Raw genomic sequence first — 21,407 nt, 5'->3', positions numbered from 1 at the left:
CTGTCTTCATCTCCAGTGACTTCGTCATTACAGTATAGAAATCAGCTTGTGCATCTGTGTCCCACCTTGCCATTCCTCAGCAGTGCTGTAGTATTAGAATAATTTCAGTCTCTCCATCGTAGTCAGGACTCCCAGATTGCTCCCACTACACCTGCATCATTTTTATCCAACCTAATTTACTCGAATTTCCTTTTCTAACTGTGATGGTTCTACAGATGGCCGTTTGCTGATCCCTTTAACTTTCTTAACTTCACTGTCATGACACCATCTTGTTTGCCTTGAAGTTTTAAATGATTGCTTTCCTTTTAAAAATCACATTAATCATATTTGAGTCTTTTCAGCTATGGTAAATACTTTGCCAGGAGTCTCACTGTTCGTGGGGATCAGTTTTCCTGTTGTAGTGCTCTCCCCATTCTTGCTGCCTTATTTCACATATTTTACTGAAACCATTTTTACTTTGACCGTCAGTACATGATCTTAGTGTATAACCTCGGTGTATATGTAATGAATGGGGTCAAGGCAGCTCATCCTCTTTTAGTCCTTTGGCTTCTTCTGTGCTCTGCTCCTTTGTCTTTTGACTTTTATGGCATTTTGTTTTGAGACAGGGTCTTCTGTATACCAAGATGGCCTCAAAATTGCTATGTAGCTAAGGATAACCTTGAATTTGATCTTTCTGCTTGTACCTTTCAAGTGCTGGGATTTCAGGTACTCATGACCATAGATATTTATATGGTTCTGGGGACTAGAACTCAGCCAGTGAATGTCAGACAAGTCCTCTACCAGCTGAGTTACACGTCTAGCTCCTCTGTATATCACTTAAATTCTTTTCTGTAACGTTTTGCTTCCAGCCAGTTTAGAGTTTTTCTTGCTGTGACAGATACCTAAGAAAAGCAGTGTAAAGGAGAAAGATTTATTTATTTTGGCTCACAATTCTGGAAGTTTCAGTTCTTGATCACTGGCTCTATGTTTTTAAACCTGGGTTGAGGTCGTTGTACATCATGATGGAAGGATGTTAGCAGAACAGAGCTTCTTAACTCAAGTCAACCAGGGAGTAGGAAGAAGGATAGGAAGGGACCGGGACAAGGGCATCCCCCCAGTAGCTTATGTTTTTCTTCCGCTTCTCGTGAAGTTTAGCTCCTCCTAAAGCATAAAGAAATACTTTGTAAATGATTTCTGCTCCAGAAACCTTTCCTCAGCAAGCTGAAACATCAAAATGAATACATTTTTTATTGAAACTTGAAAAAATTTCTAAAAAGTTTGTTTCTAAGGAAACATTTCTGAATAGGTGTTAAGAGATCACTGCTGATAGCTGCTAAAGTCCTAATTTTCATTGTCAATTATTTAATTTGATATCTAAGAGAGAATTTAGTTTTGATCCTTCCTATTAACTGCCATAATTCCATTCACCCTTTGAAAAAATAATGTGAATTTGGTTGTTTTTAGTGTTGATGAAGGAAAACATAGTTGGCTGCTGGCCTTTCTCAGTAGAAATAATAACACAAGCCAAAACCATAAAAATTTCTGACTGCCATACTAAAAAGGTAAAATAGAAATCATTTTATTAATATTTAGTAAATATTTCCAAAAGACATGTAAATCAGCATACATTATTAGATACTTTGCATTCTTGTGTGTTTGTACAATCCATGTTTTCTAAATCAATTGTGTGGTTTTTACTATTTTACATGTATCTCAATTAAGACTAGCTGTAGTTCAAGTTCTCAGTGTATATCACTTACCCATATTAGATAGTGCACATGTAATGATTATGATCTTGGTTCAGATAGCTTAATTATTTTGGAGCAATTTTTTATTCATTTTGTAGCAAAAGGTTTTAAATCAAAGATGATAATTCTTACCATTAGTGAACTGGACTGAGGGAATTCTCATAAAGCCTGGATTGTGTCTAATGCATAGTGAACACTCAGGAAGCTTTCATTATTATTTTTATACCCTTACACCTTGTCCATAATTCCCATTCAATCTTAGAAGTACAACAACCAAAATCCAGACTAGATCTTGGATTTCTTTATTTCTGTTTTGTCTCTTTTGTTTCTTCTATTTTTGCCTTCAGTTCCTTGCTCTACAAACTTATGATTAAGATGAACATATTTTCCGAGGGGGGCGTTCTTTGTGGTTAGAAGATGCAAAGGATGATGTCTTTAAGGTCAGTTCAGTCTTTGGAAGAATTAATTAGCTTTGCAGAAAGAGTAAGCTGTGGAGCTGAAATTGCTAAAATGTTATGTAGTAAAATGGTAGAAAAAACTTGTCACTTTCTAAATATCTGTGTAAAATTGGTAATATAAATATATTAAGTTGTGTCTTTGAATGTTAAGTCACTTTAACTTTCCAATTTTGGCGGGGGGATTTTTAATTAAAAAACTGAGAACTTAAGACTGAGCTGTATAGCATCACGGAACATAAAAGGATAAAGTGAAATGTCACATTGGGAAGTGGTTTGGGATGCACTTGGTGTTAGGAGATAATACTGCGGTGTAAGGAAATAGGAAGTCACTTGAGAGTAGAATCTTAGTTTATGATGAGATAATTTTCTTATAGTGAAGAAAATTACACAGACTGCTTTCATTTGTAGGTTTATAAAGAGGCTTGCTCTGAATTTCTACTATTGAACTTTGTACTTCTTCCTGAAAAAGAGCAGGGTTTTTATTTCTGCTGGCATTAAAATGCCATGTGTTGATATCTTGCTTTAGGTACTATAAAATTTACAGCTAGTATGAAGCATACAGTTAGATTTGTTGGTATTGTAGGGATGGTGCTTATAACTGAAAGTAGTTCCCTGTGAATGTATTCTTTCCTAGAATGGGATTCTGTCAAAAGGTGTGAAGTAGTCTATCAGAAAGTGAGGAAGAATCTATCAAAAAGTGAGAACTATTCTATTAAGAAGTGAGAAATTTGTAGAGACTTGGAAATGAAGGAGATACCAGACAGGCTCCATTACGATTATTTCATCGTATTTTGTCCAGTGACTCTGGCCTTAGTAAACTAATAGTATGCAGACTAAAGTAGATGTCCTATGAGGACTGTTGAGACATCCAGGCCAGCTTTTGTATAGACAGCTGAGCTCTCTGCAGTGCCCAAAGGAAAACTGTTAAATGATAGATTTCTCTGCTCTCTGCACATGGTTGTTGAACAGTAAATGATTCATTGTGAAGCTGTTTAATATGTCTTTAGATTTTTACTCCTTTATCTTCTTATCTTTTTCCTTCACAGTAACCAGGAGTAAGAAACTGATGCACACTTCCTACCTTTTTCAGGGCCTATGTACTCACATATTCATTGAGCTATAATTTACATTCATTGGTATTAGTCATTTTCCACAGAACTCTAGGCCAATTAAACACATGGCTCAGGTTTTACTGGATAATACTCTGAGGCAGGTGGGGACTGTTGTACTATATGAGTGGATCCAGACCATCCTGCCACGTATTGTGATGGTTTTATCTCACCCATTTTTCTGCTGAGTAGTTTGAACTTTTTAATTTTTTCTTGTATACAAAAATCATCTTTCTCTATTGTTTTCCTGCTTTGTTTCTGTGCTTTGCAAAAGTGTAATTAATGTGTTTGTCAAATTCAAGAAAGTAAAGTTTATCTTTTTCTGTTTCTATGAGGTTTCATCTTTTTACTTAAAAGGCTGTCTAAGCTCCAAGGTTATACTTGTTTTCTCCTAAAATTTCTAATATGATTTTTATTGCATACTTTCTATATGTTTGGAATGAATTTTCATAGCTGTGTGTGTACAGTGATACGTTGTAGCACTTGAGATCTTAGACCCACGTTCTGTTCTTACCTGTGTGACCTTTGGCAAGTTACTTAATGTTTCTGTGCTGCTTTCTTCAATGAGATGGAGGTGATACTAGGGCCGCTTCTCATAAATGAGTGATGCAGATGTGCAAAATGTTTAGAACAGTGTTAGTACCATTTTATACGTTCCATACGTCTAGAAGGTTAATGCAGTAAACATTTTAATAGGAACAGATAGAATAACTTCTGGTTACTTTTCAAAAATTGCTAAGTTCCTTTCCAGAGGTTTTAAGACTTTTCACATACATTTCTTAGGCCTCATCATGTGGAATCGAGACCTTTTTTTCTAATACAAAATACTGTTTTGGATTTATCTAGATTTTTAAGTGTTGGGAAGCTCTTCAAAGATTTGAAAGGTTTCTGTTTATTTTTTCCTTCTGCCATTCTGTTTTATATTTATTTAGAACCAATCACTGATTTATAATACAGGATTAGTGTATCTTGAAGTCACAATTTACATAATTTAGAAATAACAGTCTTAACGTCGTTGTTTGAGTTAGACTTTGCTGAAGATGAAGCTTGATTACAGCTTGAGTTCTTTACCAATTGGACAATAGCTTCCCTCTCCTCCCTTCCTCTTTCCCTCCCTCCCTCCCTCCCTCCCTCCCTCCCTCCCTCCCTCCCTCCCTTCTTTTCCTTTCTTCTTTCTTAAGTAAAGGGTGAAGCTTTATCTGCCTAAGATGCAAAGTTTATAGCAGTTTTCTTTGTAATTTTTTTCTTCATATGTTCACGGTGCCAGCCAAAGGCTTAGAAAGATTGAACTGAGTTCTCCTGTGCTCTTTACATCACAATGAGTTCTTGATGAAAAGTAAATGTAAAAAAATGAAATAAAAATGGAACAGAAGAGAATAAAGTTAATGAAAAATTTGATAGGAGCTGGGGAGATGGCTTAGTGGTTAAGGACCCAGGATAGTTCCCAGCACCAACGTGGTGGTTCCCAGTGATCTATATAACTCCTTCCAGGGTATCTTCTCCCTCTTTTGACCCTGTGGGCAGAACATGTGCATGGTGCACATACATTGAGCAAAACATGCATATACATAAAATCAACCTAAAAAGTATTTTAAAAATTTAATATTCTTGGGCTGGAGAGGTGGCTCAGCAGTTAAGAGCACTGGCTGCTTGCTCTTTCAGAGGTCCTGAGTTCAAATCCCAGCAACCACATGGTGGCTCCCAACCATCTGTAATGGGATCTGATGCCATCTTCTGGTGTGTCTGAAGACAGCTACAGTGTATTCATATAAATGACATAAATAAATCTTTTAAAAAAATAAATATTCTTAAGAAAACTTACCTAAGAATATCATTAATTTCTTGTAGTTTAAAACATTGCTTACTTTAAAAAATTGTGTTTACACGCGTGCATACACAAGATGATGTGCATATCCCTGCATGAACTTGTGGAGAACAGAGGTCAACACTGGCTGTCTCCTCTATCACTGTCTGTCTTAGTTTTAAGGACAGGTGTTCTCATGGAGCCTAGAGCTTCCTGTTTTGGCTTGACTGGTTGGCCAGCAAGTTTCTGGGAATTACCAGGCATCATGTTGTATTGCCAGCTTTTATGTAGATGGTAGGGAGCTAAACTTAGATCCTTGTATTTGTGCAGCAAGTAAGCAATTTACTCACTGAGCTATCTTCTCAGGCTAGAAAATATTTTTATAAAAAATTATAAAGTCAAATAGAAGGGAATATTGGGAAGTGTGATCATTATCACCAATGGTTGCCTGTAAGTCAAGAGGATGAATACACTACTAGGAAAATGTGCAAAATATGTATTGAGTTTATTAAAAGTACAAATAACTAATGTAAAGGATATTTTATTTACAATGAATAATTTCAGTTTTCTACCTTCTTTATGTTCTTTGGAAAACTTGACTTTGAATAAAAGAACTTTAAATCCATTATGGAGTTTCCAATTAGACTTTTATTAGCTATTCATATTATCTAATAGGGCTTATCACAAGTTTTTTTTTAATAAGCTATTCTAAATGAGTCATTTGGTTTTTTTAGTAGTAAACTTTATTTAGACATCAATGGCATATCATTCAGCAATAATCTGAAATTAATGTTTGAATATGTTGTATATTCTTATAGAAATAACAGAAGAAATTTTTATTTAGCTTGTCCTTTTTTTGTTTTTGTAGGAGCCAGTGTTCGAACATTCACTCCGTTTTATTTTCTGGTGGAGCCAGTAGACACCCTCTCAGTTAGAGGCTCTTCTGTTATATTAAATTGCTCGGCATATTCTGAGCCCTCTCCAAACATTGAATGGAAGAAAGATGGGACTTTTTTAAACTTAGAATCAGATGATCGACGCCAGCTACTCCCAGATGGATCTTTATTCATCAGCAACGTGGTGCATTCCAAACACAATAAGCCTGACGAAGGTTTCTATCAGTGTGTAGCCACTGTGGATAATCTTGGAACCATTGTCAGCAGAACAGCCAAGCTCACAGTAGCAGGTAAGTCCTGTTAAGTGATTTACTTGGATTTTCAGTTTTTATAAGATCTAAATAAACCAGTGTGCTACACTTTTCACTTAAATGGTAATAAGTCGTTTAGGATGCCAGTTGTGTATTTGCTCTTGTTTATGAGACTACACTCATTTGCTTAGGGTTATGCTGAAGAAACTGGTGCTTGTGTGTGTGTGTGTGTGTGTGCGCGCGCGCGCGCGCGCGCGCGCGTGCGTCTTGCCTGTCTGAAAGTTCAAAGTTGCTATCTTTTTTGTTTTTAACTTGGAAGTAGAGGTAGTTCTGTTGGAAAATTAATGTCTTTAAAACCTACTCATAATAACCAGTGTACCTTAATAAAACTTTAGTAAACCCTGGTGGTAGGGTTTAGGGGACAGCAAAGAGAAAAGAGATATGATAAGAGGCCGTAAAAGAGATTGTTACAGCATATGTGATAAGCAGAAGCCTGGTGTGAATGGTATTATAGAGGAAGTCAGTACATTAAACTTTAACTAAGAAATAGACAGTATTTATATAGAAAAAGATGGTGCTCTTAACATATCATTATACGAGGCAGACTAAAAGCAGGAAGTTGTAAAAAGAGGAATATTAACTCCTTTTCAAAGGATCTCTGTTAAATGGTGGCAAATGTAAGAGAGATTAAGGATCTAGAGAGATAAGATGTGTTTATTAAAGATGTATGCTCTAGTAGGGTTTCTTGAGTGTGAGATGAAGTCATCTTGTGAAGGGCCATGTTGTTTTACTCGCCGTGGCCTGCTGCAGGTGTGTGTGGGTTGGCCTGACAGTGATAGTCATCTCCTACTTCTTCCCACTCTCGCTTGGGCTTAGTCACTTAGAGCTGCAGTTCTTAACTCTTTCACAGGGTTTACCTAAGACCATCAGAAAACACAGATATTTACATTACAGTTCATAACAGGAACAAAATTACAGTTATAAAGTAACAACAAAAATAACTTTATGGTTGAATGTCACCATAATATGAGGAATTGTATTAACAGTTCTTAGCATTAGGAAGGGTGAGAACCACTGACTTAGGGTCAAATACTCAATATTTAATTTGGGTATGACTTAATACTGCAGTAATCATCCACATCACAGATTGAAGGTGCAAAAATAAAAATGGGGGGATACAATCTAATGCCACGGAATTTTCTTTTCTCCCCTCCTCCATACTTTCTACAGTATGTATAAGTAAATTGGTGGACTGACATCCTCTGTAATGTCATTTAGGCCAGGTTCTGTTCATAACTGAGTTGTGTACTTCAAGTGGGAAACTTCATGGTTTATAAGTTATTTATTAAAATTTGTTTTCAAAAATCATTTTTAAAAGGTAGCCAAATTAGCCATTTTAAAAGACTACAGATATATTTGGCTGCAAGCAGCACTAGTTTTAGTCATGGCCAGAAAACAGAGAAGTTTTCAAAGAATATTAAAGTAGTTCATAGATTTTAAATATGAGGGTGCTCTTCTCTGGGCTGTCTTATTTCTACACCAGTGACACTTGCTTTGTCTGGAGAGTAGTGTGGCTGTATGTGTTTCGTGCTCAAAGGTTATGGAATGCCGTGGTCTAAACACAGACATCGTTGATCCATTCATGCCAATTCCATGTCTCACTCCCACTCTTTCTCTCTCACTTCTGCACAGGAAGCAGGAGCACCGGAAGCTGAGGCGGCCTTTGCCTTGATACGCACGCCACTTCCTAGTTCTTATATCTGCTCTCCCTGGTCAGAACTCTGTGAACTTTCTTGTCTTACAAATCCCACAGGCTTATGCTTTTGAAAATTAGTTATTTTCACAAGACCTCTAAAGGGAGTATTTTTTTGTTGTTAAAAACCTAGAAGACAGTTCTTCCTTTGATTTGTTAAGTTCCCTCTGCCTCGCTTTATTCGATTCTGTGTTTATCTTTGTTAGTTACCTTTTCCCTGATTTTTGTTCTTTCTTTACCGAAGAGATAATTGAACTATTTTATATTTAGTGCTTTCCTTTAAAAATCTCCTTGATATGAAATCAAGGAAAATACATAGCAGGACTAGAAAACTTAGGTGTTATTTATTATTTGGACTAATTCACCATCATAAAATCAGCCTAGAATAATTGTCCATAATCTATTTCCTCTTCTTTACAGAAACATTTTGTTGTATTCTGAGCACATTAGAATTACTTGTAAGGTACTGTTATTAATAGATGGTACTTCAGTGTATATATGCCAGGCAGTGTGCCATATGAATCACTTAGATTAATTTCTTTAATCACACTGAGGTCTGCTAGTTTTCATTTAACTGATGAAGAAACTGAAGCTTAGACTCAGTAACTTAACCACCTTTATATAACCATAAAAGGTGGAGTTCATTTAAGTTCAAGATTGGACACCAGTGGCTAACTAATGCTTTTAGCCATTATGTTCTATAGCATCTGTGGAATATTTAGAACTTCAGCAATTTCAAACTTAGAGGGTAGATACAAAGATAGAATCAAGAAATCTCATGTGCTTTTTTTTAAGTCTTCACATGTCTTCCTGATCTCCTGGTTAACATTTTTCAACATCTACTTTATCATTCCCTATCTTAGTTTGGTTTCTATTGCTGTGGCAAAACATGGACTAAAAGCAGTTTGGGGAGGAAAGGGTTATTTCAGCGTATACCTCTCAGGTCACATTCCATAAAGGGAACCAGGGTAGGGGAACATGGCTGCCATTGCTTTCTTATAGCACCCAAGATCACCTGTCCAGGCTAGCACCACCCACTGTGAGATGGGCCCTGCCACATCAATCATTAATCAAGACACACCTCACAGACTTGCCAATGGGGCAGTTTCATGGAGGAATTTCCTCAACTGTGGTTCCTCTTTTTTAATAACTACCTTGTGTCAGGTTGACATAAAACTATCTAGCATATTACCCAAATACACATTTTCCCCTGAACCATTAAGAGTAGAAGGTAGCAGACATGTTGCTGTTGTATCTGCCTGAACGTGTAAGTGCGAATTTCCTGGAAACAAGGACATTCTCTTAAATGACCATAGACTTTCATCAAAATTAAAAAATTGATGTAACACTGCCATTTAATGTAGATTTCACAGATCTTGGGGGGGGGGGTAGAAATCAACCTTTCTAGTCTAAGATCACATGTGTCATCTTATAATTATTCTTATTCTCCTTTGATAAATAGTAGGACCTCAGGTTTTCCTTGTCTAATTTTGAGTTTGATTTCCTGTGAAGAGATTGAGCTTTTTCATTTTGGGGAGGAATACCATGGAAGTAGTATAGTGTCCTTAGTTTGGCACACCAAAGTATATAATATTTTATTGCTAATGATGCTTGCTTTATTACATAAGATCTGTGTAGTATTTCTCCACTTCAAAATAAGGTGTGTTTTTAATTAATGATTACTATTTGGAGAAGAAATGTTTTGGTATTTTATAAATACACTCTCTCTCATCAATTTTCGCTAATAGTTATAACATCCATTGTAAGATTGTTGCGTGAATCAGTTGTTATGATAGTAGTTGCTGAATGCCTATTGTTCCTCATTCTGTCATCTCTGTTGAGTAGATCTTTTCCTTCTCCATGTGTTTATTACTATTAACATGAGTCAACAGATTCTTGTTTGTGCTTTCATAATGTGTTAGCATCATCATTCTACAAACTTTTCAGTCTTGATTTCTGTGTTAAGTAGTTCTTCCCCTATATTTTAAGGTTAAAACTTGAACTAATGACATCAGGTGAGGAAGTGTCTTTCTTTATCTTTTACTTTCCTAGTTTCACTCTTAGAATCAGCCTCTAATCCAGGAACACTGGTTCTTTGCAGTAAGAATGATACTTAGAAATCAAGATAAAGTCACCATTTGGACTCACTGTTAAAGAAGTGACATTGATTCAGGGAGGGAGAGAGAGAGAGAGAGAGAGAGAGAGAGAGAGAGAGAGAGAGAGAGAGAGAGAACTTGAATATTAATGCATGTTCATTAGTTACATACAAAATGCATATTTACCCACACCTTTATAGCTCCATAGTTCTATATCTATAGTTAGATAATCCTTAAGTCTACACTGAGTGCTTTGATCATAGACTATACCATAGCATTTACTCTATCCTTACCTTTTCCACATTGCACCTTGCTTTTCCAGCTATGAGGAATCTGATGTAGGTTATACTTATTGCAGTTATTTATTAGCTGTTTGCTTTGTATCTATGTATCTAGTCAGATTACACCATATGTTGTGGCTACATGAGCTGTCTTGGTGCTAGCCTGTATGACTGTATTTTAGAGTAATATTTAATGACTTTTTATTTTTCTTTAATTGTCCAGGTCTTCCAAGATTTACCAGCCAACCAGAACCTTCTTCAGTCTATGTTGGAAACAGTGCAATTCTGAATTGTGAAGTTAATGCAGATTTGGTCCCATTTGTTAGGTGGGAACAGAATCGACAGCCCCTTCTTCTAGATGACAGGATTGTCAAACTTCCAAGTGGAACACTGGTTATCAGCAATGCTACTGAAGGAGATGGGGGACTCTACCGCTGCATTGTTGAAAGTGGTGGGCCACCAAAGTTTAGTGACGAAGCTGAATTGAAAGTTCTTCAAGGTATTAATCCATTGACAGGACTGATGGGTTTGTGTTTAATACATAAAACTGATCTGCTATAATTTTTTAAATAAACACCATTAAAATGCAAGAACTATTACTATTAATATAGTATGTTCAGTTTTTTAAAGAGATAAAAAGGGGAGGGGCCATAAAAATTCACTGTTCAAAGCCAGGTGTAGTGGTGCACACCTTTAATTCTAATACTTGGGCATCAGAGGCAGCCAGGTCTTTGTGAGTTCAAGGCCAGCCTGATCTACATAGAGAGTTTCAGGACAGCCAGAGCTTCATAGTGAGACACTGTCTTGAAAAAAAGAAAAAAAAAGCCCATTGTTTGGTTAACGTATTATTAAAAATTTATCCAAGGCTAGGAATGGTGGGACACACCTTTAATCCCAGAACTCAGGAGGCAGAAGCAGGCTGATCTCTGAGTTCTAGGCCAGCCAAGATTATTTAGAGGGGCCCTGTCTTTAAACAACAAAAATTAACCAAATAAAATAAAAGTGAAATTTATCAGGATAGCTGTGCATGGTGGCATAGGCCTAGAACCCCAGCGCTTGAGCGGCTGAGGCAGGATGACCTGTAGTTGGCCTCCCGCCAACCCTGCAAGAGCTGGGAGTGTAGGTTGTGTGCCACTGTGCCTAGCTAACTTGTATCTTTTGGCAGTCCTCTATTCTCTGCCTTCTCCACAATAGGATACCTTTTAATAGTTAGGGTTTTTTTTTTTTTTTTAATTTTGTTTTGTTTTGTTTTGTCTTACTGAAAAGAATCTTGTTTAAGGTATTAAGATTCTTGGTAATTCAGATTCAAATTATAAATATAATTTGGCTGTCCCTGACTTGTTTAGGATTCCTGTTCATAGAAATGTATGACTAATTTGTAGACTTATTTATAACACGTGAACTGGCTTGTAGTGTAAGACCACTGTTACGAGCTTGATATCACTTGTGAGGGTGTTGCTGATGGACCTTGAACTGATTTTCTTTTAAATGTAGCTTCTTTTTGTTGTTGCCGTCCCTGCCCTTTTAATTCCTATCCTAGTGTATTCTCAGTAATCAGTTTTCTAAATAGACAATCTTTGCTCCGTCTCAGCTAGGTTTCTATTGCTATGATAAAACACTATGACCAAAAGAACTTAGGAAAGAAGTTTGTCTTAAAATTCACAGGTCACATTCTGTCACTAAGGGAAGTCAGGGTAGGAACCAAAGTCCAGCCACAGAGGAACACTGCTTACTGGCACGCTCACATGTGGCTTGCTCAACCTGCTTTCTTTTGCAGCTCAGGACCACTTGCCCAGGGGTGGCATTGCCCACAGCGAGTTGGACCCTCCACCAATCACTAATCAGGGAAATGTCCCACAGGCTTGTATACAGGCTAACACGGTGGAGGCACTTTCTCAGTTGAGTTTTTCTCTTCTCAAATGACCATAGCTTGTGTCAGATTGACATAAAATCTAGACAGCACACTTCCTGATGGTCTCTTTATGTCATTCACAGTGAAAGGTTTTGGCCTTTAATCTTAATACCTTTTCCCCCCTTTACCTTTCTTTTTCCTTCTCCTCTTCACCCCTCAGTTGTGACCAGTGTGTGCTTCTCTAACAGTTCCAAATGTTTTACTTTAGAGCTTTTCTATGTGATAGTCTCTCTGCGTAGAATCTTGTGTGTGTGGATCACTCTCTTCCTTCAGTGCTCAAATGTCACTTTGATATTTGAATGATATTTGAGTCCCTTAGATACTCTGTTTCAGACAACTATTTTTTCACCTCTAATGCTTTTTCCTTTTTCCTCCATAAAATATATCAACATAATTGTCATATACAGTATCTAATACATCTGATACATATACAGTGTCTAATTTGTCTTTTTTTTTTCCATTATTAGTATGTAAGCTCAATGAGAGTAATGAAAATCTTGGGGCACATAGAAACCAATAAATATTTGTAAAAAATTTGCTTAATTAATTCTGTTAAATTTGATTAAATGTATCTACATTTATAGATATAAATTTATAAGTATTCCTAAGTAATTGCAAGTGTAATTAAAGAAGCTGTTACTACATAATAATGTGCTCTACCTGACTTGCTTGGTCGTATTTCCTTTCCACACCTGAGGTAGTATTCAAGCAGATCCTTAGAGTCTAATCCAGGAAAAAAAGCTTAGTGGTTTTAAATGATGGAACCACAACTTAGTACTTGAAATAAGAACAGAATTCTGGATATTTGCTTATTTAAGTACGAAGAGAGCTTTTCTTGACAGTCACTTGGAGAACAGCCACCTTCTGCACTCCTACAGAGTTTTGAGGTCATGTTGGTTAAAAGAGAGAGGTCTTATTTCAATCACAAGCCGGTTTCCGTGTTGGCTGCACAGGTGGACACAGGTAAGTATCAGCCTTAGAAGCAACAACTCAGCTGTTGGTTGGCTGACTTTTAAAGGCAGGGCTTGTCACTGATTGGCTTCTAGAAGTATATTCACTGAAATGAATTGTTATTCATCTATTAGGTAGTATTTACTTGTTACCATGGCTACAAAACTATTATTAATTGACTAGATAGGCTTAAAGACCATTTTGGTGGTTGTAACCTGGCTGGGGATAGGAATTAAATCTCTACCTGAGAGTGATCTCAGATTTCAATATTAATAAAGTAAAATGCTTAACTTTTATCAATAGGAGTGTGGCCATGTCATATGTCTGCAAGAGGACAACTATAAATATAGCATGTATAATGAATTCATATACATGCTATATGAATATAGTGGCATCTGGATAGTTGCTACATTACAAAATCAAAGAATTGATAGATTTTGTTTTTGTTTTTGATTTTCTTTTTTTAAAACAAGTCTCCTAGCCGACGTGGAACTCCCTATGTAGACCAGGCTGGCTTAACTCACAGAGATCCTCCTATCTCTGCTTCCTGAGATTAATGACATGAACTACTCTGACAGGCTTGGTAGACTAATTTAAAGAGATGAAAACTCAGAAAGACTTTCAGACATAATAGGCACAAGAAAAGAAAGGAGAGGGAGTCAGTAGGAAGGGACACACAGGTATTGAGTTTGTTTAGTCTCGGCTGTTTGTACCCTCGTGTGGTATTGTATAGATTCATGTTGTGTGTTCCTCATGTGACCAGAAAGCACCATGTAAGCAGGAACTGTCACCTACATATCTCTAAGACTCCTAAATAACCTACACAGTACTTCACGTGTAGAAAAAAACGTGGGAAACGTTTGCTGTTCAAACAATTTTCTTGGGTTAGTTTTGCTTATTTTGTCACATAAAGCCACACAGCCTGAGTAGGAATTAGCTGTTCTTCATGGCTAAAGTTGTGAGGTGCTTTGTCTTTTACTTAATTATTCTTTCATTTAAATTCCTAGATCCTGAGGAAATTGTAGACTTGGTATTTCTGATGCGACCATCTTCTATGATGAAAGTCACTGGTCAGAGTGCAGTGTTGCCATGTGTTGTCTCAGGGCTTCCTGCTCCAGTTGTTAGATGGATGAAAAACGAAGAAGTGCTTGACACAGAAAGGTAAATACTGCCTGCTTAGTCTAATGCCATTTGGAGTATCAGTACATAAAAATCGACTGCTTTGTTTAAGCACATGGGGTTTTCATATGTCATCCTTGAAAGGCATTTTTATGTTGTGTCTATGGTGTTTAAAGAAAAAGCATGCTTTCCAGTCAGTAGAGGGGTTGATGTTGCTGCTGCTGCTGTTAACCTTCATTATAGCTAGCTTGCAAGGTCTGATTGCCCTAAAGTGTTGCATGAGCTGCCAGGTCTGACCAGGTTGAGTCATTTTCAGTCTTACATGCACTGTGGAAGTTTCTTCCTTTGCTTAGTTAAGTAAATAATGCCTTCCGTTTTCCCAAGTGCTGGCATTACAGGCAGTTATCACAGCTGCCTTTGTTTTGCTTTCTAAAGTCCTAAAACGCCATAAGCTATGTTCACAAGTTATATATCTTGTATAAGAGCCTTCTCTGTTACTACTCATCGTCTGCATCCCTTGTCTCTTCCTTATGAAATGGGTAATTTCCTCAGTTGTATTTTCTCAAAAAATTCCTGGAGTGGTAGTAATGGTTCAATAGTTAGGTATGCTTTGTTTTCAAAACACAGCTGCTTCAAGCATTGTAAATTTACTGGCATCCCTGTCTTCTACCTACAGTGCCCTTTCAAGTTATGATGACCCTAGAATACATCTAGATATTGTCAAATGTCCCTTGAGGAACAAAACCATTCCTGGTTGAGAATGGCTCTTTCAGAACAGTATATAAAATGCAATGCATGCCTCAGATATAAACTAGTTTTCTGATAGCCATGCTAAAGCAATATTTATGTATGCAGCACAATTACAGTAATACTTTATGTGAGGTCCCACTTAGAATGAAACGTAGTTCATCACACCACAGCACCATGAAGGTATAACTAAGGTACAGAATGATTTTTATTTAATGAATAGAAGGGAGAATTTCTGTGACTGCTGCAAGACTTCAACAAATAGTATTGAATGATATTTGAGGTACATTCCTAGGTCTTCAGAACCAAGTAGCAAAGAGAGTTTTTGCTTTTAGAGTAGAAGAATGAGAGAGTAGTAGACATACAATGTGTCAGGTTATAATAAGTACTCTGAAGAAACTCAAGATACAGTATTCCAGGGATTAGAGAGAGGCAGAACGGGGTTAATATTGTATATGGAGTATTAGACAATTGTTCTCATAGAAAGGTAGTTCTCAGGGTAGAGTCTAAGTGACCAATATAAACAAATCATGGTAGGAAAGTCACGTTTCCCCAGTTTTATTTGAAGATTTTTTTTTTTGACAGCAAATGGTTTTTAATCCAACGTGAATATATTATGGTGAATAATATTTCTATGAACTCTGTGGCTAAACCAGGAGACTTTGAAGAACAAGTACATGGTTGTTCTGCCTCTAGTTCTCTAGGCACTTAAATACTTATGAGTATGTCGAGGAAAATCTGAGAAATGCTGCTTTCTTGTGTCACTGCCTCAGAGAACGTCAAGACTTAAGGAGATTGCGATGTCAGCACTCTCCATCCTGGCCTCTCTATCTGGGGAGGCCAAATGTTCAGCAGTGTGTTTTTGGCTGAATTACTGAGTGTTACATGAGGAAACAGAAATAGGTAATAAAACAGAGAAGTCCTTCAGGTTGGATGTAGGTAGTTATCCATAATGTCTTTGTTTTTGCCAGCACCTGAGAAGTGTGGGCGGATTATGCCTAATTTATTACTTAGATTTCAGATTTCAATATTAAAGGGGAAAATGTCTAGAAATCTCAATAGTGCTGGGCTATGTAGAAAAACAAGGTATCGTAAGCATTAGGCATCCTTATTACATCTTTGAAAACAAACACACAAGATCACTATAGGGTTTTTTTTTTTAAACAAATGTCTTAGAATTGATAACATTTAAATTTGTTCGTATATGTTAATATAAAAAAGCAGATAGAATGAGGGATGTGGAAATGGTTTTGTAGAGGAACCCAAAGAATGAGTGCTAAAGCAGGAGGTGAGCAGCAACAAAGTATATGTCAGTGATTGGATAATACCTTCTCTTAGAAGACCGTAGTTCTGAGTGCAGGGACAAAGAAAGGGCTTGCTTACCATACTACAGCTCTTGGTGGTGTGATGGCTCACGCTTGGTGGTGTGATGGCTGGTGTGATGGCTGGTGTGATGGCTGGTGTGATGGCTGGTGTGATGGCTGGCTCACGCTTCCAGGACCATCAAGTACAGGAGTGGATTCTTCAGAGTTTCACTTTTCAAGACTTCATTTCTAGTTAGCACCAGCCTGGAAACAATAGTGAAATAAATAGTGGGTGGGGGAGGGGGGGGGGGCTTTTGGGATAGCATTGGAAATGTAAATGAAATAAATACCTAATTAAAAAAATAATGAAATAAATAAAAAAAAGCTTTAAGTGGCTGCTTTAATTGCATACCTGTAGATTTATATTCCTTGCTTTGTTCAGATATCTTTGTCTATTGATCTAGTTCATAATTCTCCAGATGAACTAAACTTTTTAACTTTAGAAAAATTTGAGAATATTGATTTTCAATTATTTCTGTTATAGGATTGTTGTTTTTTATGTAAATAGGCTTCTATCACCGTAGATTTATGAAAGTATTCATCATCTTTATTGTAAATGGAGTGATGGATGTTGGCTGATTTGCGCCCAGTACACACCCTGGGAGTTACTCAGTGGCATCTGTCCTTCCCTTTTCCTTCCTGTCTTTTTTTTTTTTTTTTAAATACAAACCCATCCCTATCCCCACCTCCTATTTCCTAGCCAGGTCACCATAGGAAACTTTCAGTTGGTGGCACCACCTCATGACTCGTCACCTCGTGACTCGTCGCCTCGTGACTCGTCACCTCATGACTCGTCACCTCGTGACTCGTCGCCTCGTGACTTGCTGCTTGAGTTAACATTTTGCCCTCTGTATTTTTCTTCCTGTTAGTAATCTCATCATGGCGCAGCTGTGGTGAAGTTGGTCTTAGATTGGTTGCAAACTTTAAAATACATAATTTCCATTAAGCGACCAGAATAGGGAGACAGCGATACACTGGAGGAAGTTGAATTGGTCATAAAAGTAATAACTCTTTGGGAATAGCTAGAAGTGCCAGAGATTGTGAAAATTTATTTGTACACGGTGGCATTTATGCATATAAAATAAGAGCAAAACAAACAAATTAAATTCTGATGATTTTTTTGTTAATCTTAGTCAGCTTGTAGCCATCACTATAACAGTGTTTGTGTGCTATTATGGGAAAAGCCTCATAGGAATTCTTTTCCTCATGCTGAAATGTATCGTTTTGTTTGTGTGTTTAATCCAGCTCTGGCAGGTTGGTCTTGCTAGCAGGAGGTTGCTTGGAGATCAGTGATGTCACTGAGGATGATGCTGGGACTTATTTTTGCATAGCTGATAATGGAAATAAGACAGTTGAAGCTCAGGCGGAGCTTACTGTGCAAGGTATGTAAATATTTACTGTGAAATTAAAAATGTTGTTTACTGTCCAGGTCTACTGATTAACAGTAATATGAGAAAGGCAGTACATCATAATCGTTAAAATGCAAACGTCTAGACCGTATCACTTGAATTCAAATTCTGAGTCTGCATTTCACAAATACAGCAATAGAAATTTTTCTTTTCATATATGTGTATGCAGTATGTGTGTATGCATGTTCACATGTGTTTGAGGAGCACATGTTGGGGAGTGCATGTCTAGTCCTGAGACTGATAGCAGAGTCTCTTAGTCAAATCTAGAGCTTGCTGGTGAGGTTACTCTTGCTACCCAGCTTTCTGTGGGGATTCTGTGTCTCTGCCTTCCAAGGCTGGAATTACAGATGAGCTGCCACGTGCACCTGACGTTTGTGTAGGTTCTGGGATCTAAACTCATCCTCTTCACTTCAGCAGTTAAAGCACTTTCTGAAATGAGTTTGTTAGAGAAAACTGTAGAGAAGTTTCACATAATTAAAATTTACCATCTTGCAGACCAACATGTTATTGACACAAGAATAGGAAATAAAAAAGAATGAAGTCCAACTATTAATTGCAGTACTGTGACCACAGTTGTCAGGATCAGAGCCTGACCCTAGCAGCACCAACAAGCGAGGATTAGCCACCTGTCTTCAACAGGCCAATTAAAGAGAAAAATAACAGTGAAAAGCAGAGAAAGAAGATTTACTCAGTGGCCATAATGCAAAGAACAAATAAAGAAGTCTAGTGACCTCCACCTCTCAAGTCCTGAATTATGTATGCCCCCAAACCCGGAAATTGTTGTTAGGAGCATCAAATTAAATACATCTCTCATACTTGTTAGCTTCTGGTTTTACTTCACTATTTCTCTTCGTGGGAACTTTTCTTCATATGGGTATGGACAAAACTTTAGGGTTTTGTGGTGTGCATGACTCAGCAGTCCTGGTTAAGGTGGGATCCTGCCATTCACTACTGACCTTCATTATCTGGGCTCCATTCTTTTCTGCCAGATAGTCTGGCATACACTAAGAACTGTGCGAAATTTCTACTTGGGCGGAAGCTTCCTCTTCAGAGCCGAGGAAGGTACCAAGCTTCACAATGAGCTTTCTGGAGGAGTTCTGTGTCTTGGCTATTTTTTTTTTACTAGTTTGACAGTCAAAGAGAATATGTTTTTACAGACAAATATCTGTCTTCAGAATATTTTTGTTCTGCTGGAATGGTTACAATTATACAATTTAAAATATAAATACAGGAATTCACTTTCAAGGAGGAAAAGATAGGCCCGTGCGTGCACACACACCCACATATATAACAATATATAATATATTATTAAGTGTTAAACTATTAAAAGAATAGTAGACTTTCAACTGGAAGAAAATGAAGTTGGGTCTAAATGTGAAAACACAAAGAATAAATGGAGTTATGTTTAATATTATCTTGGGTAGAAGAGTGTATCTTAAGAAAAGCAGGGACAAGAAAGCTGGTTCAGGTAGTAAAGATGGATAGCTTGTCTTCCAGAAAATGCCAGGGGACCTGAGTTCATTTCCTAGTACCACATTGAGCATCACATAACCCTCTTATTTGGGGGCTAGGGTTTATGTCTCTTGTTCTTTAATTCAGGTAGGTTTTGAGTTATTTGAATTAATGAGAGTATAATACAAATGATGCGTGACTTCTAAGGTTTATATTTTAAAGCCATGTATATTGCCTTTTCTGATTGCCAATAATAACGAAGAGGGTAGTCTTTAATAAATTGTAACAAGACTAAAATTGGAGCCTTCTCTTATATCATATATGAAAGTCATCCCAAAGTAGATTAAAGACTTAAGATTGACTTTGTAAAGCTGCTGAGAGAAATGAGAGAAAGCATGAGGTTTCTGGAAAGGTTAAAAGGTGTTTTAGTTGGTTTCTTTTCTATGTGACTTATAAATAGCACAGGCAAAAAAAAAAAAAAAAAAAACCAACAACAACAACAAATAGGCTTTCATGGAATTAGAAAGTTGCACAAGAAAGGATGAAGGAATCTTGGAGCGACTACTACGAAATGAGAGCAAATATTTCCAAACTATACATCTGATGAGAGGTTAATATCTAGAGTAGATAAGGAATTCAGTTCAGTGTAAGAAAAGAACCCAGTGCTTAAATATGTTCAAAGGACCTGAAAAGACATTTCCTGAAGACAGAGAAGTGGCCCATGGGTATATGAAGCCAAAACTATGAATAATCATTAGATTGTGTGAGTAATCATTAGAGAAATTCAAATTAAATCCTCAATAGGATACCACCTCACACACAGTAGAACTACTGTATGATCCAATAGTTCTTTTTATGGCTGTATGTTCAGATGAAATGAAATCATTGTGTCAAAAAACTAAGTTTACTCAACCATGCTGGTTACAGCGCATAAGTAGCTAGACTTAGAATCAATTTAGTAATTCATCATGGATGAATGAACAGCAAAAGTGTTACAGTGGAAGCACAGCTTTATAGAACGAAGTCTTGCCATTTGCAATAACATGAACGAACCTTGATGATATTATACTAAGAGAAATAAGCATAGAAAGACAAATTCTGCATGACCTGATTATAAGTGGAATCAAGCATAGTGAAACTCATAGAATCAAAAAGAAGAATGGTTACAGTGTATTCTCTACTTAAAAATTGTTGTGAGAATAGATTTTAAGTGTTCTCACCATAAAAAACTAAGTATATATAAGGTAATAGATATCTTAGTTTAATTTATCCATTCTGTGCTAATAGACATCAAAACAATATATTTTACATAAATATATACAAGTATTGTCAATTGAAATTTTAACTGAAAAAAAAAAATAAGTGTTTTGATCTTGTTTTAGATAGGCTCTCTGTAGTCCAGGCTAAGCCGAGACTTGTGCTGATTCACCTGCTTCAGGCCTCCCAAGGGCTTAACTACAAGGGTGAGGCATTATGCTCTGTCCTAAAAATATGTTTTAAATTAGCTACCCTATCAGGAAAATTTTAAAAAGTTAAAAATGTATATAATTTATAATGTAATATTAAAATATACAAACTATAAATTGGCAAGACTATAAACAGGCAGAACTAATCATAGCAATCACATGTTAGTAACTATTAGGTTATATAAATTAAAAATAAGTACAAACAAAAAAAATACTTAAAATACAACTAAACAGGACAGGTAATAATTTGACCTAGTTGACATTTGTATGGGTGGAGTTATAGCTCAGTCATAAACTGTTTGCCTAGTGTTCAAAAGTCCTGGGCTAAATTGTAAAAAATAAAAACTACAGACATTATCATGATGATGTACAGCAACTAAATAGTACTGTTTCATTGTGTGAGGGTATATTGCTTTATGTGAATAATCTTTCAGTTCATGAGTTAGAAAGGGAATTAATAACAAAATTTAGAAAATAGTATAAACTAATATAGATAGAAACTAGCAAAAGTTGAGGGAAGTTTGTAGTCTGTGTGTGTGGGGGGGGAGAGAGAGAGAGAGAGACAGAGGGAGAGAGAGACAGAGAGAGAGAAAGGCGCAGCAGCAATTATAA

General features: G+C 36.7%; 1 protein-coding gene across 10 annotated transcripts in view; it reads left to right on the top strand.

Annotated features, from left to right (window-relative positions):
* The window catches only part of Neo1 (neogenin), a 161,936-nt gene that overhangs the window by 40,140 nt on the left and 100,389 nt on the right, over window positions 1-21,407 (top strand). For all 10 annotated transcript variants that reach the window (NM_001042752.1, NM_008684.2, XM_030244107.1 and 7 more), the window contains exons 2-5: window positions 5,967-6,284; window positions 10,599-10,874; window positions 14,246-14,399; window positions 17,714-17,850. In NM_001042752.1, coding sequence (NP_001036217.1) covers window positions 5,967-6,284; window positions 10,599-10,874; window positions 14,246-14,399; window positions 17,714-17,850 — 885 coding nt within the window. The remainder of the gene's footprint in view (window positions 1-5,966; window positions 6,285-10,598; window positions 10,875-14,245; window positions 14,400-17,713; window positions 17,851-21,407) is intronic.

This window comes from Mus musculus, chromosome 9 (genome assembly GCF_000001635.26).
Source record: "Mus musculus strain C57BL/6J chromosome 9, GRCm38.p6 C57BL/6J".
In the NCBI taxonomy this organism is placed as follows: domain Eukaryota; kingdom Metazoa; phylum Chordata; class Mammalia; order Rodentia; family Muridae; genus Mus; species Mus musculus.
Note: the sequence above shows the minus strand (reverse complement) of the source record. Positions and strands in the feature narration are given on the sequence as shown.